The sequence below is a fragment of the Coregonus lavaretus genome (assembly GCF_964263955.1).
Source record: "Coregonus lavaretus genome assembly, chromosome: 38".
NCBI classification, from domain to species: domain Eukaryota; kingdom Metazoa; phylum Chordata; class Actinopteri; order Salmoniformes; family Salmonidae; genus Coregonus; species Coregonus lavaretus.
Genome location: NC_140025.1, coordinates 17961593 through 17983446, shown reverse-complemented (window position 1 = coordinate 17983446; position 21854 = coordinate 17961593). Strand labels below are relative to the sequence as shown.

General features: G+C 44.9%; 1 protein-coding gene across 1 annotated transcript in view; it reads right to left on the bottom strand.

Moving 5' to 3' along the window:
* Positions 1–19221, bottom strand: part of LOC311112436 (cholecystokinin receptor-like) — a gene marked incomplete at both ends in the record, with an annotated part of 52428 nt that extends 33207 nt beyond the window's left edge. Inside the window, 2 exons of the mRNA XM_084155566.1 lie at positions 986–1234; positions 19050–19221. Coding sequence (XP_084011692.1) covers positions 986–1234; positions 19050–19221 — 421 coding nt within the window. The remainder of the gene's footprint in view (positions 1–985; positions 1235–19049) is intronic.
* Positions 19222–21854: the final 2633 nt, after the last annotated feature.

Sequence of the window (21854 nt, the reverse complement as noted above, 5' to 3'; positions counted from 1 at the left end):
TAGGACGCATCGCTGCCACTGGGGGGGGCACAGACCCAGCACATTGGACGGGATCCCTGTTACCCCTGGAGCCTTCATTCACTCCCTACTTCCCTTTTCCCTTAAGTTTAATAAACTTTCTGGTGTGACGCAATTGTGGTCCTCTGGTCGTCTGTCTGAACCCTGACAGTATGTAGGCCCTAACAGTTTGTGGGCACCGTTTGTCACCGTTATAGTGCAATGAATGTATTGTTTAGTGTTGTGTAGTGGCTTTGCTGGCATGCATCCCACTGCTGTGTATCCAGTATATACGACAAATAAAATGTGAAACTTAAAACTCTCTCTCTCTCTCTCTCTCTCTCTCTCTCTCTCTCTCTCTCTCACTCACTCACTCACTCACTCACTCACTCACTCACTCACTCTCTCACTCTCACTCTCACTCTCACTCTCACTCTCACTCTCACTCTCACTCTCACTCTCACTCTCACTCTCACTCCCACTACATACACACGCATTGGGGAGGGGTGTTTGGGATGAGGGGCCCAGCCTGATGAAGGGCCAGCACAAGTCACACTCCTGCAAACGTATGACAGTCCAACTGGCTGTGGCATGATGAGTTGTGTCCGCCCTGACCTCAGCATAAATGAGCTACAGTTCACTCCCCTTTGGCTATTGTTACGACTCCAAAACAGGATGTCACTAGGAAGAGACCTCTCAAACCACTGTTTAATGATTTTTGACTCCAGGTCCTAATTATGATGCTCTGATATCTAGTAAGAATACTGAAATTATGTAATGCATTGCTTTCAGATCTATGTGACAGTTCCAGACCAGTAACATCCAGCCTGTCTACAAAGCTGTCATGCACCAAATCTCATAATGCCTAGCATAAGTGTTGCCTATGTCAGTGCTCGACTGCAATGTAGATTACTTGGTATTCAATCATTGGGAAATGTGTGCAGTGCGACTGCTTTGCAGACGGTCTGGAACGCGGCCACAATCTTACCCATGAAGTAGGTGACCGTTTTACACATGGCGGCTCCGAAGATGAAGTCCTGCAGCATGTTGGGGATGAGCGTGAAGGGCATGCAGAAGACGGCCATCATCAGGTCACTGACCGCCAGCGACAGCAGGAAGGAGTTGGTGACCGTGCGCATGCGCTTGTTGACTGTCAAGACCACAATGATCAGAAGGTTGCCAAAGACGCTTAGCAGGAAGATGAGAGAGTAGAGCAGGATCCGCACCGAGTCCATCTCTGAGAGAGAGAGAGAGAGAGACAGATGACAATGATTAGATATAAAAAAATATCAGTATTATATCATATCATACGGAGCATAATCACAACACACCATAGTTGGAATATATTCAACATTCTAGACAATATTGCTGGTCTGCAACTGAGCACATATGACTGCAGGGACAGAGAGCTCCAAGGATGCCAGTGAAGTCGATGCTAGTCATTGCACTGTCACGGACCCTGTGCTTGAAGTTGACAGCATGTGACGGGACAAGGTCACCATTCGCTATCTGCTGAGAAGGGTGATAAAAAGAGTAATGTCACTCCCAAAGTCAACAGTTAAAGTCTGCAGGATGCATACTCATATGAAGTGCATACGTCAAAGATGTATCGTTTTTTACAGAAACAGACCTTGTCTCTCTCTAGTCAGCAGGAAGCAGATTGTGCAGTCAACCTTTACAGTGCATTCGGAAAGTATTCAGACTCCATCACTTTTTCCACATTTTCTTATGTTACAGCCTTATTCTAAAATGTATTAAATTATTATTTTTTTCTCATCAATCTACACCCAATAACCCATAATGACAAAGAGAAAACAGGTTTTTTGACATTTCTGCAAATGTATTGAAAACCCCCCCCATAAATAACTTATTTACATAAGTATTTAGACCCTTTTCTATGAGACTCGAAATTGAGCTCAGGTGCATCTTGTTTCCAGTGATCACCCATGATGTTTCTACAACTTGATTGGATTCCACCTGTGGTAAATTCAATTGCTTGGAAATTATTTGGAAAGGCACACACCTGTCTATATAAGGTCCCACAGTTGACAGTGCATGTCCTTGAGTGGCCCAGCCAGAGCCCGGACTTGAACCCGATCGAACATCTCTGGAGAGACCTGAAAATAGCTGTGCAGCGACGCTCCCCATTCAACCTGACAGAGCTTGAGAGGATCTGCAGAGAAGAATGGGAGAAACTCCCCAAATACAGGTGTGCCAAGCCTGTAGCGTCATACCCAAGAAGACTTGAGGCTGTCATCGCTGACAAAGGTGCTTCAACAAAGTACTGAGTAAAGGGTCTGAATACTTATGTAAATATATTATTTCTGTTTTTATTTTTAATACATTTGCAAAAATTACTAAAAACCTGTATTTGCTTTGTCATTATGGGGTTTTACAGTTGAAGTCGGAAGTTTACATACACTTACGTTGATGTCATTAAAACTCGTTTTTCAACCACTACACAAGTTTCTTGTTAACAAACTATAGTTTTGGCAAGTCGGTTAGGACATCTACTTTGTGCATGACACAAGTAATTTTTCCAACAATTGATTACAGACAGATTATTTCACTTATAATTCACTGTATCATAATTCCAGTGGGTCAGAAGTTTACATACACTAAGTTGACTGTGCCTTTTAAAACAGCTTGGAAAATTCCAGAAAATGATGTCATGGCTTTAGAAGCTTCTGATAGGCTAATTGACATCATTTGAGTCAATTGGAGGTGTACCTGTGGATGTATTTCAAGGCCTACCTTCAAACTCAGTGCCTCTTTGCTTGACATCATGGGAAAATCAAAAGAAATCAGCCAAGACCTCAGAAGATAAATTGTGGGACCTCCACAAGTCTGATTCATCCTTGGGAGCATTTTCCAAACGCCTGAAGGTACCACGTTCATTTGTACAAACAATAGTACGCAAGTATAAACACCATGGTACCACGCAGCCGTCATACCGCTCAGGAAGGAGACGCATTTTGTCTCCTAGAGATGAACGTACTTTGGTGCGAAAAGTGCAAATCAATCCCAGAACAACAGCAAAGGACCTTGTAAAGATGCTGGAGGAAACAGATACAAAAGTATCTATATCCACAGTAAAACGAGTCCTATATCGACATAACCTGAAAGACCACTCAGCAAGGAAGAAGCCACTGCTCCAAAACCGCCATAAAAAATACAGACTACGGTTTGCAACTACACATGGGGACAAAGATCGTACTTTTTGGATAAATGTCCTCTGGTCTGATGAAATAAAAATAGAACTGTTTGGCCATAATGACCATCGTTATGTTTGGAGGAAAAAGGGGGTACTTGCAAGCCAAAGAACACCATACCAACCGTGAAGCACGGGGGTGGCAGCATCATGCTGTGGGGGTGCTTTGCTGCAGGAGGGACTGGTGCACTTCACAAAATAGATGGCATCATGAGGAAGGAAATGTATGTGGATATATTGAAGCAACATTTCAAGACATCAGTCAGGAAGTTAAAGCTTGGTCGGGTCTTCCAAATGGACAATGACCCCAAGCTAACTTCCAAAGTTGTGGAAAAATGGCTTAAGGACAACAAAGTCAAGGTTTTGAAGTGGTTATCACAAAGCCCTGACCTCAATCCTATAGAACATTTGTGGGCAGAACTGAAAAAGCGTGCACGAGCAAGGAGGCCTACAAACCTTATTCAGTTACACCAGCTCTGTCAGGAGGAATGGGCCAAAATTCACCCAACTTATTGTGGGAAGCTTGTGGAAGGCTACCTGAAACGTATGACCCAAGTTAAACAATTTAAAGGCAATGCTACCAAATACTAATTGAGTGTATGTATGTAAACTTCTGACCCACTGGGAATATGATGAAAGAAATAAAAGCTGAAATAAATCATTCTCTCTACTATTATTCTGACATTTAACATTCTTAAAATAAAGTGGTGATCCTAACTGACCTAAGACAGGGAATTTTTACTAGCATTAAATGTCAGGAATTGTGAAAAACAGAGTTTAAATGTATTTGGCTAAGGTGTATGTAAACTTCCGACTTCAACTGTATGTGTAGATTGATGAAGATTTTTTATTTAGGGCTGTAACGTGACAAAATGTGGAAAAAGTCAAGGGGTCTGAATACTTTCTGAATGCACTGTATATTTGTAGTGTAAACAGATAATGGTTATTTAATATTCTGTATGGGACAAATGCTGACCACTTAAAGGGGCAGTGCAGTCAAAAACAATGTTGCTTGAGAAATTGCATTTTTGCTAAGAAACTATTATTTCTGGGGCCATTTTAAGTTAACACAATCACAGTAAGGTACTTAATTGTTACCCAGAAATGATTTGATATTGAGATAAAACGTCTACATTGGACCTTTAGGTCAAACTTTCACTTCGTTATGCATTGGCGTCAATGGGAGACGTTAGGATTTGCCCTATGTATAAACTGTCAGTTTGCTTGATTGGACCTGTCACACAATTGTAATAAGTGATAGGTTGGGTAATCCACGCCACTACGATGACATGTCACAATGACTAACATTTAAAAAAGATATACAGTTGAAGTCGGAAGTTTACATACAACTTATCCAAATGCATTTAAACTCAGTTTTTCACAATTCCTGACATTTAATCCTAGTAAAAATTCCCTGTTTTAGGTCAGTTAGGAACACCACTTTATTTTAAGAATGTGAAATGTCAGAATAATAGTAGAGAGAATGATTTATTTCAGCTTTTATTTCTTTCATCATATTCCCAGTGAATCAGAAGTTTACATACATACACTCAATTAGTATTTGGTAGCATTGCCTTTAAATTGTTTAACTTGGGTCAAACGTTTTGGGTAGCCTTCCACAAGCTTCCCACAATAAGTTGGGTGAATTTTGGCCCATTCCTCCTGACAGAGCTGGTGTAATTGAGTCAGGTTTGTAGGCCTCCTTGCTTGCACACGCTTTTTCAGTTCTGCCCACAAATGTTCTATAGTATTGAGGTCAGGGCTTTGTGATAGCCACTCCAATACCTTGACTTGTTGTCCTTAAGCCATTTTGCCACAACTTTTGAAGTATGCTTGGGGTCATTGTCCATTTGGAAGACCCATTTGCGACCAAACTTTAACTTCCTGACTGATGTCTGGAGATGTTGCTTCAATATATCCACATAATTTTCCTTCCTCATGATGCTATCTATTTTGTGAAGTGCACCAGTCCCTCCTGCAGCAAAGCACCCCCACAGCATGATGCTGCCACCCCCGTGCTTCACAGTTGGGATGGTGTTCTTCGGCTTGCAAGCTGCCCCTTTTTCCTCCAAACATAACAATGGTCATTATGGCCAAACATTTCTATTTTTGTTTCATTAGACCAGAGGACATTTCTCCAAAATGTATGCTCTTTGTGCAGTTGCAAACCGTAGTCTGGCTTTTTTTATGGCGGTTTTGGAGCAGTGGCTTCTTCCTTGCTGAGCGGCCTTTCAGGTTTTGTCGATATAGGACTAGTTTTACTGTGGATATAGATACTTTTGTACCTGTTTCCTCCAGCATCTTCACAAGGTCCTTTGCTGTTGTTCTGGGATTGATTTGCACTTTTCACACCAAAGTACGTTCATCTCTAGGAGACAGAACGCGTCTCCTTCCTGAGCGGTTGTCACGGTTTCGGCCGAGGCTGCTCCTTCTCCTTGTTCGGGCAGGCTTCGGCGGTCGTCGTCTCCGGAGTACTAGCTGCCACCGTTCTATGTTTCTATGTTTGATTGGTTTTGTCTGTTTGTTACACCTGTTCCTTGTTAGTGTTCATTATGCGTCCTATTTTGTTCTCTTGTGTTTGGTCAGGTGTTGTGTGTAATTGTTCGATGTCACGTGTTGTATTAGTTCGCTGTTCTGTTCTCTCTGTATTCGTTTTGTTAGAGAGAGTCCTGCACGTTGTGCGCTTTTATTTTTGGTACTTACCAGTGTGCGTAATTGTTCGCCTGTGGCCTGTTGCCGTGGTTGGCTTGTTTCCTTGGACTTCACTAAAGACATCTGTTTCGAACCTCTGTGTGTCCTGCGTGTGATTCCACGTTACCTCTACACTCAACCCTGACATAATTACACACCATCTCAATGGAATCAGCAGGATCAACCACACCCACTGAGATCATCGAGGAGCGCCTTCGTGGACAGGAGGACAGGATTAACCAAATCGGGCACGCCCTGGACAGAGTGATGAACACCCTCCATCGATGGGAGACCAGCGGAGTGCCCACAGTCCCACCTACCACACCCTCACCGTCGGTCAGCCCGCCTGTCCAACTTCCGGAACCCAGTGGGATTCGGCTCTCGCTCCCGAGGGCGTACGACGGCAACGCTGCCGGGTGTCAGGGGTTCCTGTTGCAAGTTGAACTCTACCTCGCCACCGTACACCCGGCGCCCTCGGGACACGAGAGCGTTTCCGCCCTCATCTCCTGTCTCACCGGCAAGGCGTTGGAGTGGGCCAACGCCGAATGGAGGAGAATAGACGCCGCAACTATCACCTATGCGGAGTTCTCCCGCCGCTTCCGTGCAGTGTTTGACCATCCACCAGAGGGGAAGGCGGCGGGGGAGCGTCTATTCTACCTCCGGCAGGGGATGAGGAGCGCTCAGGAGTTTGCACTGGAGTTCCGGACTCTAGCGGCAGATGCAGGGTGGAATGAGCGGGCACTCATAGACCACTTCCGCTGCAGCCTCCGGGAGGACGTCCGCAGAGAGTTGGCTTGCAGGGATACCACGCTTTCATTTGACCAATTGGTTGACATGGCCATTCGGCTGGACACCCTGCTCGCTACCCGTGGGCGTCCCAGATGGGGGTCGCCCATTCCACCCTCCAGCACCTCCGAGCCGAGCCCTATGGAGCTCGGAGGTGCTGGCGCTAGAGGAAGGAGGAGAACTGTGGCCGTGGAGGGCACACCACGGCTAGGTGCTGGGGAGGGTCTCCTGGTGGAGGAGAAGGCAGGCCACACATTGGGGAGTCCTCCGAGGTGAGTAGGCGCCCCACTTACCCAGAGCTTTCTGTCGTTCACATAACTACACCTGTTTGTTTTCCACAGGTTGCACCTCGTTCTCAGCATAAGGCGCTAGTCGATTCAGGCGCAGCTGGGAATTTTGTAGATCGCAAATTCTGTGTAGAGTTAGGGATTCCCCTCCTTCCGGTAAATAATCCTTTCCCTGTACATGCCCTAGATAGCCGTCCATTAGGATCCGGGTTGATTAGGGAGGTCACAGTGCCACTTAGGATGGAGACGCAGGGGGGTCATGAGGAGACGATTCAGCTCTATCTGATCGACTCTCCTGCGTATCCGGTGGTGCTGGGGCTTCCCTGGTCGATTAAACATGATCCTACTATTTCGTGGCGAGAGAGGGCTCTTAAGGGGTGGTCTGCTCAGTGTGAGGGGCTATGTCTGGGTGTTTCCGTAGGGGCGACCTCGGTGGAGAGTCCGAACCAAATGCCCGCACTGCACATTCCCCCCGAGTATGAGGATTTGGCACTCGTGTTTAGCAAGACGAGAGCGGCGCGGTTGCCACCTCATAGACAGGGGGATTGTGCGATAGACCTCCAGGCAGGAGCTGCGCTCCCGCGGAGCCATGTGTATCCTTTGTCACAGGAGGAGAAGAGGGCGATGGAGACATACATTGCCGAGTCTCTGAGACAGGGATACATACGGCCCTCCACTTCACCCGCGTCCTCTAGCTTCTTTTTTGTGAAGAAAAAGGATGGAGGTTTGCGCCCGTGTATTGATTACCGCGGTCTCAATCAGATTACTGTGAAATATAGTTATCCACTCCCTCTGATTGCGACTATGACGGAGTCATTACACGGGGCACGGTTCTTCACAAAATTGGACCTCAGGAGCGCATATAACTTGGTGCGCATTAGAGAGGGCGATGAATGGAAGACAGCATTTAGTACTACCTCCGGTCATTACGAGTATCTCGTCATGCCATACGGGTTAATGAATGCTCCATCAGTCTTCCAATCCTTTGTAGATTAGATTTTCCGGGACATGCAGGGGCAGGGAGTAGTCGTGTACATAGACGATATTCTGGTGTACAGTTCTACCCGAGCCGAACATGTAGCCCTGGTGCGCCGAGTTTTGAGGAGGCTGTTGGAGCATGACCTGTATGTCAAAGCAGAGAAATGTCTGTTCTTCCAGGAGTCGGTCTCCTTTTTGGGTTATCAGTTGTCTGCGTCAGGGGTGAGGATGGAGGTTGACCGTGTGTCAGCCGTGCGTAATTGGCAAACCCCAACCACGGTTAAAGAGGTGCAGCAGTTCTTGGGTTTTGCGAATTACTACCGGAGGTTTATCCGGGGTTTTGGACAGGTGGCAGCTCCCATAACGTCCCTTCTGAAGGGGGGTCCGGTGCGCTTGCGGTGGTCAGCTGAGGCGGACAGGGCTTTTGGGAGACTGAAGGACCTGTTTACCTCGGCTCCAGTGCTGGCGCATCCGGATCCCGCTTTACCATTCCAAGTAGAGGTGGACGGGTCTGAAGCCGGTATCGGGGCCGTTCTCTCACAACGGTCCGGCACACCACCTAAACTCCGCCCCTGTGCTTTTTATTCGAAAAAGCTCAGTCCGGCGGAGCGTAATTATGACGTAGGGGACAGGGAGCTGTTAGCCGTGGTACAAGCCCTAAAGGTGTGGAGTCATTGGCTTGAGGGGGCTCAACACCCTTTTCTCATTTTGACTGACCACCGTAACCTGGAATACATTCGGGCAGCTAGGAGACTGAATCCTCGCCAGGCTCGGTGGACTATGTTTCTAGCCCGGTTTGTGTTTAAGATCACTTACATCCCTGGGTCCCAGAACGGGAAGGCAGATGCCCTGTCTCGGCGGTATGACACGGAGGAGAGGTCCGTTGAGCCCACTCCCATACTACCTAAGTCTTGTCTGGTTGCACCGGTGGTATAGGAGGTCGATACGGAGATCGAGCGGGCGTTACGCACCGACCCTAGCCCTCCACAGTGTCCGGTGGGTCGGACGTACGTCCCGCTCGAGGTCCGGGATCGACTCATTTATTGGGCTCACACGTCACCCTCCTCTGGGCATCCAGGTATTGGCCGGACAGTGCACTGCCTTAGCACAAAGTACTGGTGGCCAACGTTAGCCAGGGATGTGAGGATTTATGTCTCCTCCTGCTCGGTGTGTGCCCAGTGTAAGGCGCCCAGACACTTGCCCAGGGGTAAGTTACAACCCCTGTCCGTTCCACAACGACCCTGGTCTCACCTCTCGGTGGATTTTGTTACAGACCTTCCCCCCTCACAGGGGAATACCACCATCCTGGTCGTTATGGATCGGTTCTCGAAGGCCTGTCGTCTCCTTCCCATGCCGGGTCTGCCTACTGCCCTACAGACCGCTGAGGCTTTATTTACCCACGTCTTCCGGCATTATGGGGTACCCGAGGATATAGTGTCTGATCGAGGCCCCCAGTTTACCTCCAGAGTCTGGAGAGCGTTTATGGAACGATTGGGGGTTTCGGTGAGCCTTACCTCGGGTTACCACCCAGAGAGTAATGGGCAGGTCGAACGTGTCAACCAGGATGTGGGTAGGTTTCTGAGGTCGTATTGCCAGGGCCGGCCGGAGGAGTGGGCGAGATATGTTCCCTGGGCCGAGATGGCACAGAACTCTCTCCGCCACTCCTCCACTAAACTAACCCCTTTCCAGTGTGTGTTGGGGTACCAGCCGGTTCTGGCACCTTGGCATGAGAGCCAGATCGAGGCCCCTGCGGTGGATGAGTGGGTGCGGCGCTCGGAGGAGACGTGGAACGCTGCACACATCCATCTGCAGCGAGCCATCCGTCGACATAAGACGAGCGCCGATCTCCACCGCAGTGAGGGGCCAGTGTACGCACCTGGAGATCGAGTCTGGCTCTCAACCAGAAACCTGCCCCTCCGCCTGCCCTGCCGGAAGCTGGGTCGGCGGTTTGTGGGGCCTTTTAAAGTCCTGAGGAGATTGAACGAGGTGTGTTACAGGTTACAACTGCCCATTGATTACAGGAATATTAACCCCTCGTTCCATGTGTCTCTCCTCAGGCCGGTGGTAGCTGGTCCACTCCAGGACTATGAGATAGAGGAGACTCCTCCGCCCCCATTGGACATCGAGGGGGCTCCGGCGTACACTGTTCGGTCCATCCTAGATTTGAGACGCCGGATGGGGGGTCTCCAATATCTCGTGGAGTGGGAGGGGTACGGCCCGGAGGAGCGGTGCTGGGTGCCGAGGAGGGACATCCTAGACCCGTCTCTTCTGACCGAGTTCCATCGTGGTCATCCTACGCGCCCTGCTCCGCGTCTTCCTGGTCGTCCCCGAGGCCGGGGTCGGCGCACGGCTGGAGCCGCGCATCAAGGGGGGGGGGGTACTGTCACGGTTTCGGCCGAGGCTGCTCCTTCTCCTTGTTCGGGCAGGCTTCGGCGGTCGTCGTCTCCGGAGTACTAGCTGCCACCGTTCTATGTTTCTATGTTTGATTGGTTTTGTCTGTTTGTTACACCTGTTCCTTGTTAGTGTTCATTATGCGTCCTATTTAGTTCTCTTGTGTTTGGTCAGGTGTTGTGTGTAATTGTTCGATGTCACGTGTTGTATTAGTTCGCTGTTCTGTTCTCTCTGTATTCGTTTTGTTAGAGAGAGTCCCACACGTTGTGCGCTTTTATTTTTGGTACTTACCAGTGTGCGTAATTGTTCGCCTGTGGCCTGTTGCCGTGGTTGGCTTGTTTCCTTGGACTTCACTAAAGACATCTGTTTCGAACATCTGTGTGTCCTGCGTGTGATTCCACGTTACCTCTACACTCAACCCTGACAGCAGGTCTGATGGCTGCGTGGTCCCATGGTGTTTATACATGCATACTATTGTTTGTACAGATGAGCGTGGTACCTTCAGGCGTTTGGAAATTACTCCCAAGGATTAACCAGACTTGTGGAGGTCTACAATTTTCTTTCTGAGGTCTTGGCTGATTTCTTTTTATTTTCCCATTATTTCAAGCAAAGAGGCACTGAGTTTGAAGGTAATCCTTGAAATACATCCAGAGGTACACCTACAATTGACTCAAATTATGTAAATTAGCCTAGCAGAAGCTTCTAAAGCAATGACATAATTTTCTGGAATTTTCCAGGCTGTTTAAAGGCACAGTCAACTTAGTGTATGTAAATTTCTGACCCACTGGAATTGTGATACAGTGAATTATAAGTGAAATAATCTGTCTGTAAACAATTGTTGGAAATATTACTTTTGTCATGCACAAAGTAGATGTCCTAACCGACTTGCCCAAACTATAGTTTGTTAACAAGACATTTGTGGAGTGGTTGAAAAATGAGTTTTAATGACTCCAACCTAAGTGTATGTAAACTTCTGACTTCAACTGTATATATATTTACTCTTCCCAGTCGTAAATGAGCTTCCACACCTGTGATCACTGACAACCTAGTAATTACTGTCAATTACTGATTACAGTCATCCAATTGCAGGTTTTCTTTTTCAGGATAACCTGATGGTTATGGAGGCAAAGCAGTGTGGCTAAAGATATACCGCTGTGCTCCTGTCATGTTGATGCACACACCTGTGTATATTTGTCACATGGGTAGTGTTCAGAAGGTACCAAACAAAGAAAATGCAAAATAAATGGAGTGAAACAGGGATGTACTACCTATAATTATCCAATACGAAACACTTGTTTTCGTTTTCTGTTGCTTACCGCTTTGCTATGGTGTGCCCTAATGAAGACGAGTAGCATCATGTATCCTCATTTGAAATCCGCCTATATCTTTCAGAAGAAGTAAGACTCTGATTTAATCAAATCAAATCAAAGCAAGCTGTATTTAAACATCAAATTTCAGATATGGAATGCAACACAATGTGCTTTTACAGGAAAAAACTAATAAAAAAATTATGAAATAGAAGCGGAAATGTTTACTACACAACAAACATAAGATGAAAAACAAAACAATGACACAAACTGAACAACTAAAAAGCACCCTAAGGAAAAGATAAGCTAAAAATATGTGGTTTACGATCTCTTTTAAATTTGTCTACAGTTTCGGTCCCCCTCATGTTCTCTGGCAGGCTATTCCAGAGGCTGGGGGCATAATAACTAAAGGATGCCTCTCCATGCCTCTTGGTCCTAGGCTTTGGGATAGTTAAAAGGCCAGTGCCAGAGGACCTGAGGGACCTACTGGGTACATAACTTAAACGCATGTCTAACATGTATTGGGGTGCACAATCGTGGATTGATTTAAAAACCAATAGAAGAATCTTAAAAGTAATTCTAAAACTCACAGGCAGCCAGAGACCTTAAAACCGGTGTAATGTGTGCTCTCCGTCTGGTCTTGGTCAGTACCCGTGCTGAAGCATTCTGTATGTTTTGCAGCTGACCAATGGCTTTCTTGGGTAGACCAGACAGAAGAGCATTACAGTAGTCAAGTCTGCTTGTAATACAAGCTTTTATGAGTCTCTCTGTATTAGCCTGAGAGAGAAATTTCTGCACTTTGGCAATATTCCTCAGGTGGTAAAAAGCTATTTTGGTCACATTCCTAATGTGTGATTCAAAATTTAGTTCAGAATCTAAAATAACACCTAGGTTTTTTACCTGGTGTTTTATCTTTATTGCCTGTGAATTAAAATGTGTGGCTAGATTCTCTCTCTGTCTTGTCTTGATTTAGCTGGAAGTTGTGAGCCATCCAATTATTTAAATCACTGATACAGTCTAATAATTTATCTGTGGAGTTAAAATCCTCTGGTGACACAGAAATGGAAAGTTGTGTATCGTCTGCGTAGCAATGAAAATCAATGCTGTGCTTTCTGATAATGCTGCCAAGGGGTAACATATACTGTATAAACTGAACGGTACCAGACCCAAAATCGAACCTTGTGGAATGCCACATGTGAAGTGCATTTTTTCTGAGTTATGTTCACCAAGGGTGACAAAAAACTCTTGACCGGTTAAATAGGTCCTAAACCAATTTAGAACTGGACCAGAGAGGCCAACCCACCTCTCCAGTCTGTCCAAAAGTACATCATGGTCAACAGTGTCGAATGCAGCACTTAAATCTAAGAGTACAAGGACAGAGAGCTGTTTGGCATCTGTGTTGGCTCTAAGATAATTTACCACTTTAACTAAGGCTGTCTCTGTGCTGTCGTGGGCACGAAAACCATATTAGAATTTTTCAAAAATACAGTTGGCACTTAAACAATAATTTAGCTGTTTGAACACCAATTTCTCCATGATTTAGCTTAAGAATGGCCGGAAATTGCTTAGAGCTGAAGAATCTAGAATACTTTTCTTTAGCAGGGGTTTCACCATAGCACTTTTTAGTACAGTGGATAAAGTGCCTGGGAACAGGGAGTGATTAACAATAGCTTGCTATCTTCAGATAGGACTGAATTTACATTTATCTATGCACTTTTAAAATCAGATCCAAAAGATGTGTCTTTTCACATTTCAATAATATGGATGAATATATCAATCATATGGATGAATGGGTAGGTCTATGGCTTGAGGGAATATTGAACGTTATCATGCCTCTATTTAGTGTAGTCGGTTGGAGTTCATGCTTACAAGCATAAACTCAAACAGGAAGTACCAGTTATGCCGCTACAACCTAGGAAGCACCATCAAACAGTCAAAACAGCAATACAGGACTAAGATCGAATCCTACTGTGTTGACTCTGATGCTCGTCGGATGTGGTAGGGCTTTCAAACTATCATGGATTACAAAGGACCTAGCCGTGAGCTGCCCAGTGACGCAAGCCTACCAGATGAGCTAAATTCCATCTATACTCGCTTCAAGGCAAGCAACACTGAACCATACATGAGAGCACCAGCTGTTCCGGACGACTGTGTGATCTCGTTCTCCATAGCCGATGTGAGTAAGACCTTTAAACAGGTTAACATTCTCAAGGCCATGGGGCCAGGTGGATTACCAGGACGTGTACTTAGAGCATGTGTTGACCAGCTGGCACGTGTCTTCACTGACATTTTTAGCCTCTCCCTGACCCAGTCTGTTATACCTACATGTTTCAAGCAGACCACCGTAGTCCATGTGCCCAAGAACACCAAGGTAACCTGTCTAAATGACAGCACTCACATCTGGAGCAGGAGCAGGAGCAGGAGCTACTATTCTGAAACCAATTGAATCACTATACAAAAGAACACTTAAGATTTTTGATAACAAACTAAACAGTTAGCACCATTGTCACATCATTCACAAACATAATTTATTCAGTCTGGATAGCTTTAAACAGTATGTAGATGCAAGCCTTGTCTTTAAGAACCTGCATGGTCTTGCCCCTCCACCCTTATGCTGGCATATCATGCTCAAGGAAAGCACCACCAGGATAACAAGGGCAGTAAGGGATTATGTTGTCCCTTTTCAACACAGTAAATTCAGTCAATCTGCCTTCTCTGTTAGAGCTACAATATACTGGAATGCAATGTCCATGGACTTGAGAAGCTGCACTGATTATTGTACTTTTAAATGTAAATTGAAAACATAGCTCAAATCTATCCAAACCTGTACACATGAGTTATCTGTGGTTCCTCATATGTTAGACGACAGTTGATGACAGTGTTTTTATTACAAATTAGTTGTTGTTGTTAGAATTATATATCATTAGATGTAATGTATTTGTATTTTGTATTGTTTTAGTGAGTATTTGTATTGTGGCTGTGCAATTGCCCTTACCTGCCCTGGGACTATGGGTGCAAATGAGCTTTTGGCTAACCCCGGCACATTTACATGAATGATGCATTATTGTAATATTGATGTTGATTAATGTGCATTGTCCCCTATAAATAAATAAATAATAAAAGTAGCCATGAAAAGCTTTGAAAGGCTGGTCATTGCTCACATCAACACCATCATCACAGACACCCTGGACCCACTCCAATTCGCATACCGCCCCAACAGATCCACAGATGATGCAATCTCTACTGCACTCCACACTGCCCTCTCCCACCTGGACAAGAGGAACACCTACGTGAGAATGCTGTTAATTCATAGCTATGTGTTCAACACCATAGCGCCCTTCAAGCTCATCACTAAGCTCAGGACCCTGGGACTGAACACCTCCCTCTGCAACTGGATCCTGGACTTCCTGACGGGCTGCCACCAGGTGGTGAGGGTAGGCAACAACACATCTGCCACACTGACCCTCAACACAGTGGCCCCTCGGGAATGCGTGCTTAGGCCCCTCCTGTACTTCCTTTTCACTCACGAATGTGTGGCCGTGCATGACTGCAACACCATCATTAAGTTTGCTGACTACACTGCAGGGGTTGACCTGATTACCGATGATGATGAGACAGCCTATAGGGAGCAGGTCAGTGACCTGGCAGCGTGGTGCCAGGACAACAACCTCTCTATCTACGTCAGCAAGACAAAGGAGCTGATTGTGGACTACAGGAAATGGAGCACCGAGCACGACCCCATCCACATCGACAGGGCTCTAATGGAGCGGGTTGAGAGCTTCAAGTTACTCTGTGTCCACATCACTAAGGAATTATCATGGTTCACACACACCAACAGAGTCGTGAAGAAGGCACGACAATGCCTCTTCCCCATAAGGAGGCTGAAAAGATTATTCATGGGCCCTCAGATCCTCAAAAAGTTATACAGCTGCACCATTGAGAGCATCTTGACTGGCTGAATCACTGCTTGGTATGGCAACTGCTTGGCATCTGACAACAAAGCGCCACAGAGGGTATTGCGCACTGACCTCTATACCAGGCGGTGTCAGAGGAAGGCCCAGCCACTCATGTCATAGACTGTTCTCTCTTCTGCCGCACGGCAAGCGGTACCGATGCACCAAGTTTGGAACCAACAGGACCTTGAAGAGCTTCTACCCCCAAGCCATAATACTGCTACAGTGCCTTGCAAAAGTATTCATCCCCCTTGGCATTTTTCATATTTTGTTGCATTACAACCTGTAATTTAAATTGATTTTTATTTGGATTTCATGTAAATTGGTGAAGTGAAATGAAAAAAATTACTTGTTTCAAAAAAATAAAAATAAAAAATAACGGAAAAGTGGTGCGTGCATATGTATTCACCCCCTTTGCTATGAAGCCCCTAAATAAGATCTGGTGCAACCAATTACCTTCAGAAGTCACATAATTTGTTAAATAAAGTCCACCTGTGTGCAATCTAAGTGTCACATGATCTGTCATGATCTCAGTATTTATATACCTGTTCTGAAAGGCCCCAGAGTCTGCAACACCACTAAGCAAGGGGCACCACCAAGCAAGCAGCACCATGAAGACCAAGGAGCTCTCCAAACAGGTCAGGGACAAAGTAAAGGCCACAGAGCTGGGCTTTACGGAAGAGTGGCCAGAAAAAAGCCATTGCTTAATGAAAAAAATAAGCAAACACGTTTGGTGTTGTGGGAGACTCCCCAAACATATGGAAGAAGGTACTCTGGTCAGATGAGACTAAAACTGAGCTTTTTGGCCATCAAGGAAAACGCTATGTCTGGCGCAAACCCAACACCTCTCATCACCCCGAGAACACCATCCCCACAGTGAAGCATGGTGGTGGCAGCATCATGCTGTGGGGATGTTTTTCATCGGCAGGGACTGGGAAACTGGTCAGAATTGAAGGAATGATGGATACAGGGAAATACTTGAGGGAAACCTGTTTCTGTCTTCCAGAGATTTGAGACTGGGCCGAAGGTTCACCTTCCAGCAGGACAATGACCCTAAGCATACTGCTAAAGCAACACTCAAGTGACTTAAAGATTGCTGTACACCAGCGGAACCCATCCCAACTTGAAGGAGCTGGAGCAGTTTTGCCTTGAAGAATGGGCAAAAATCCCAGTGGCTAGATGTGCCAAGCTTATAGAGACATACCCCAAGAGACTTGCAGCTGTAATTGCTGCAAAAAGGTGGCTCTACAAAGTATTGACTTTGGGTAGGTGAATAGTTATGCACGCTCAAATTCTGTTTTTTTTGTCTTATTTCTTGTTTGTTTCAGAATAAAAAATATTTTGCATCTTCAAAGTGGTAGGCATGTTGTGTAAATCAAATGATACAAAACCCCCAAAAATCAATTTGAATTCCAGGTTGTAAGGCAACAAAATAGGAAAAATGCAAAGGGGGGTGAATACTTTCGCAAGCCACTGTAGTCACCTGGAATGCATTTCAATTAACAGGTGTGCCTTCATAAAAATTCATTTGTGGAATTTCTTTCCTTCTTAATGCGTTTGAGCCAATCACTTGTGTTGTTACAAGGTAGGGGGTGGTATTCAGAAGATAGCCCTATTTGGTAAAAGACCAAGTCCATATTATGGCAAGAACAGCTCAAATAAGCAAAGAGAAACGACAGTCCATCATTACTTTCAGACATGAAGATCAGTCAATACGAAAAATGTCAAGAACTTTGAAAGTTTCTTCAAGTGCATTCGCAAAAAACATCAAGCACTATGATGAAACTGGCTATCATGAGGACCGCCACAGGAATGGAAGACCCAGAGTTACCTCTGCTGCAAGGGATACGTTCATTAGAGTTACCAGCCAGAAATTGCAGCCCAAATAAATGCTTCACAGAGTTCAAGTAACAGACATCTCAACATCAACTGTCCAGAGGAGATTGTGAATCAGGCCTTCATGGTTGAATTGCTACAAAGAGACCACTACTAAAGGACACCAATAATAAGAAGAGACTTGCTTGGGCCATGAAACACGAGCAATGGACATTAAACCGGTGGAAATCTGTCCTTTGGTCTGGAGTCCAAATTTGAGATTTTTGGTTACAACCGCCGTGTCTTTGTGAGACGCGGTGTGGATGAACGGATGAGCTATGCATGTGTATTTCCCACCGTAAAGCATGGAGGAGGTGGTGTTATGGTGTGGGGGTGCTTTGCTGGTGACACTGTCTGTGATGTATTTAGAATTCAAGGTACACTTAAAATATATTTTGATTTGTTTAACACTTTTTTGGTTACTACATGATTCCATATGTGTTATTTCATAGTTTTGATGTCTTCACTATTATTCTACAATGTAGAAAATTGTCAAAATAAAGAAAAATCCTTGAATGAGTAGGTGTTCTAAAACTTTGGACCGGTAGTGTACACACACACACACAAACACTCATTCACACTCAACCCCTTTCCCCCACAAACAACCATAAACTCAGATGCTCAACAGTTGTTTCATCCCAGAGCCCAAATCAAGAAAGGACTTGAGTTACGAATGCATATACAGTTGCAGCTGTTTGAGAAGTATTGCAAAATTGAGCAAAAACAGGCAGTAATGGGGGGATTTGATTAACCATTGTCAAGTCGTAGGTGATGTAGATCAGATCCACCCCCTTCCCCTGAAACACACACATGCTGGTCTCCGTTGTGACCATTTTCCCAAGCATCTCTGTGCAGTCAGACTTTTGATTATATTGTGCCACCAGGGCCACAATAATATGCCCCCTCTCTGAATGGATTGGTTACTGCAGCTAGTGTTGCCAGCACCGGAATCCCCACTGGTAGGTACAAGGTCGTCAAGGTTCTCAATAGCAGCTTTGAGAATTTCCTTGTATATTATGCTCTCCCATTAGGGGAATTTTATGTTTTTAGTGCCTTGATAAATAACCATTGCCTTAGTGGCTTGTGGTTAAACGCCCCCCAAAGATTTTGTTCCGAAATTTGATTAATTTAATTAAAATAAGATACCTAGACTTTAGCTTTTAAGAGTCAATTACTCAAAAATACCTAAATAAAACGTATAAAATGGATTTTAACACACTGCTCTTCAGGGGGCATATTGCAACAACATTCTACCCACTTATCTCCCTACAAAATGTGTTTGCCTAAGGATAGCCAGTATGCACATATCTAAATCATACCTGTCAGAAAATAGACATTTCCCTTAAGGTGGGCGTTTTCCCCCAAGTTACCCTATTGTGCATTTCTCACTTAATTAAATCCTATACTGCTGTGACAAACGATGCCAATTCAAGCACTCTTTTGTTCGCAATGCATCACATCATTTAATGGAGGAAATAATCTCATGTAATTAATTTAATGACAGCATATGATTCAATAACCTCAAAAGAACAGAGATAGTTATAGATAATCTTTAGGAATCTTTCAGTATTACCTTTTTGCCGCGTGGATGGGGTTTTTGTGATGACAGACGCATTGCTACAGGTGATATTGGTAACTTCCTTGCTCATATTTCCAGATGCATTCATGGATGAGTTGCTCTGCAGGCGTGGCAGACAGTCCAGAAATGTTGACAAAGAAGTGTCATTCGAAGTTTGTAAAGCCATGTTTTTTCTCTGTTCTTCAAACTATTTTCATACGTATCAGTTGTATCTCTGTGAAAAAATTATTTCCCAAATTACACTCCTGTCGTTTTGACATACAAATGTTCTGTAGGCGAGCTGTCATATACGTCAATCCACTGACAGTCCGCAGAAAGATGCAGATCCGTGTGTAGAGTCACCGAGAGCTCACTGGCATCTCTGTTGCGTGGAGACGGGAGAGATTTTCTGGCACGTAAGGAGTGTGGGTGTGGGCTTTTTTACTGAGGGCTCTCTCTCTCTCTCGCTCTCGCAGTGCATGTGTGTCACTATATACGCAGGCGTTGGGGAGGGGTGTTTGGGATGAGGAGCCATGCAGTTACTTAACTGCAGCACAGCAGCATATACAGTGCCTTGCTAAAGTATTCATCCCCCTTGGCGTTGTTCCTATTTTGTTCCTGTAATTTACCTGTAATTTAAATTGATTTTTATTTGGATTTCATGTAATGGACATACAAAATAGTCCAAATTGGTGAAGTGGAATGAAAAAAATAACTTGTTTAAAAAATTCGAAAAAATAAATAACGGAAAAGTGGTGCGTGCATATGTATTCACCCCCTTTGCTATGAAGCCCCTAAATAAGATCTGGTGCAACCAATTACCTTCAGAAGTCACATTATTAGTTAAATAAAGTCCACCTGTGTGCAATCTAAGTGTCACATGATCTGTCTCACATGATCTCAGTATATGTACACCTGTTCTGAAAGGCCCCAGAGTCTGCAACACCACCAAGCAAGGGGCACCACCAAGCAAGCAGCACCATGAAGACCAAGGAGCTCTCCAAACAGGTCAGGGACAAAGTTGTGGAGAAGTACAGATCAGGCTTGGGTTATAAAAAAATATCTGAAACTTTGAACATCCCACGGAGCACCATTAAATCCATTATTAAAAACTGGAAAGAATATGGCACCACAACAAACCTGCCAAGAGAGGGCCATCCACCAAAACTCACGGACCAGGCAAGGAGGACATTAATCAGAGAGGCAACAAAGACACCAAAGATAACCCTGAAGGAGCTGCAAAGCTCCACAGCGGCGATTGGAGTATCTGTCCTTAGAACCACTTTAAGCCGTACACTCCACAGAGCTGGGCTTTACTGAAGAGTGGCCAGAAAAAAGCCTTTGCTTCAAGAAAAAAATAAGCAAACACGTTTGGTGTTCGCCAAAAGGCATGTCGGAGACTCCCCAAACATATGGAAGAAGGTACTCTTGTCAGATGAGACTAAAATTGAGCTTTTTGGCCATCAAGGAAAACGTTATGTCTGGCGCAAACCCAACACCTCTCATCACCCCGAGAACACCATCCCCACAGTGAAGCATGGTGGTGGCAGCATCATGCTGTGGGGATATTTTTAATTGGCAGGGACTGGGAAACTGGTCAGAATTGAAGGAATGATGGATGGAGCTAAATACAGGGACATTCTTGAGGGAAACCTGTTTCAGTCTTCCAGAGATTTGAAACTGTGACAGCGGTTCACCTTCCAGCAGGACAATGACCCTAAGCATACTGCATCAGATGACCTGGCCTCCACATTCACCTGACCTCAACCGAATTGAGATAGTTTGGGATGAGTTGAACCGCAGAGTGAAGGAAAAGCAGCCAACGAGTGCTCAGCATATGTGGGAACTCCTTCATGACTGTTGGAAAAGCATTCCAGGTGAAGTTGGTTGAGAGAATTTCAAGAGTGTGCAAAGCTGTCATCAAGGTAAAGGGTGGCTACTTTGAAGAATCTAAAATATATTGTGATTTTTTAAACACTTTTTTGGTTACTACATGATTCCATTTGTCTTATTTCATAGTTTTGATGTCTTCACTATTATTGTACAGTGTAGAAAATAGTAAAAATAAAAACCCTTGAATGAGTAGGTGTGTCCTAACTATTGACTGGTGCTGTAGGTCAGGCAAAACTGAACAAGTCAGTATTCGCTTTAGCAATCTCACTGGAATAAAGACCTCCTCCATTCCTGTCATTATTGAAAGAGATTGTGATAATATATCACAACTCAAAAGAGGACTACTTAATGTTAGATCCCTCACTTCTAAGGCAGTCATAGTCAATGAACTAATCACTGATCATAACTTTAAAGACTGAAGCATGGCTCAAGTCTGATGAATTGACTGCGTTAAATGAGGCCTCTCCTCCCGGTTTACTAGTGACCATACAACATGTCCGACAGCAAATTTCAATTTAAGAAAAAAAAGGCTAGGTTTTCGTCTTTTGAGCGTCTAGTCATGAAATCTATGCAGCCTGCTCAATCACTTTTTTATAGCTACTGTTTACAGGCCTCCTGGGCCGTGTACAGCATTCCTTACTGAGTTCCCTGAATTCCTATTCGACCTCGTAGTCATGGCAGATAATATCCTACTTTTTGGTGACTTCAGTATTCACATGGAAAAGTCCAAAGACCCACTCCAAAAGGCTTTTGGAGCCATTATCGAGTCAGTGGGTTTTGTCCAACATGTCTCCAGACCTACTTATTGCCAGTCATACCCTGGATCTAGTTTTGTCCCATGGAATAAATATTATGGATCTACATGTTTTTCGGACCACCATCTTATAACGTCTGCAATCGCAACCAATAATCTGCTCAGACCTCAAC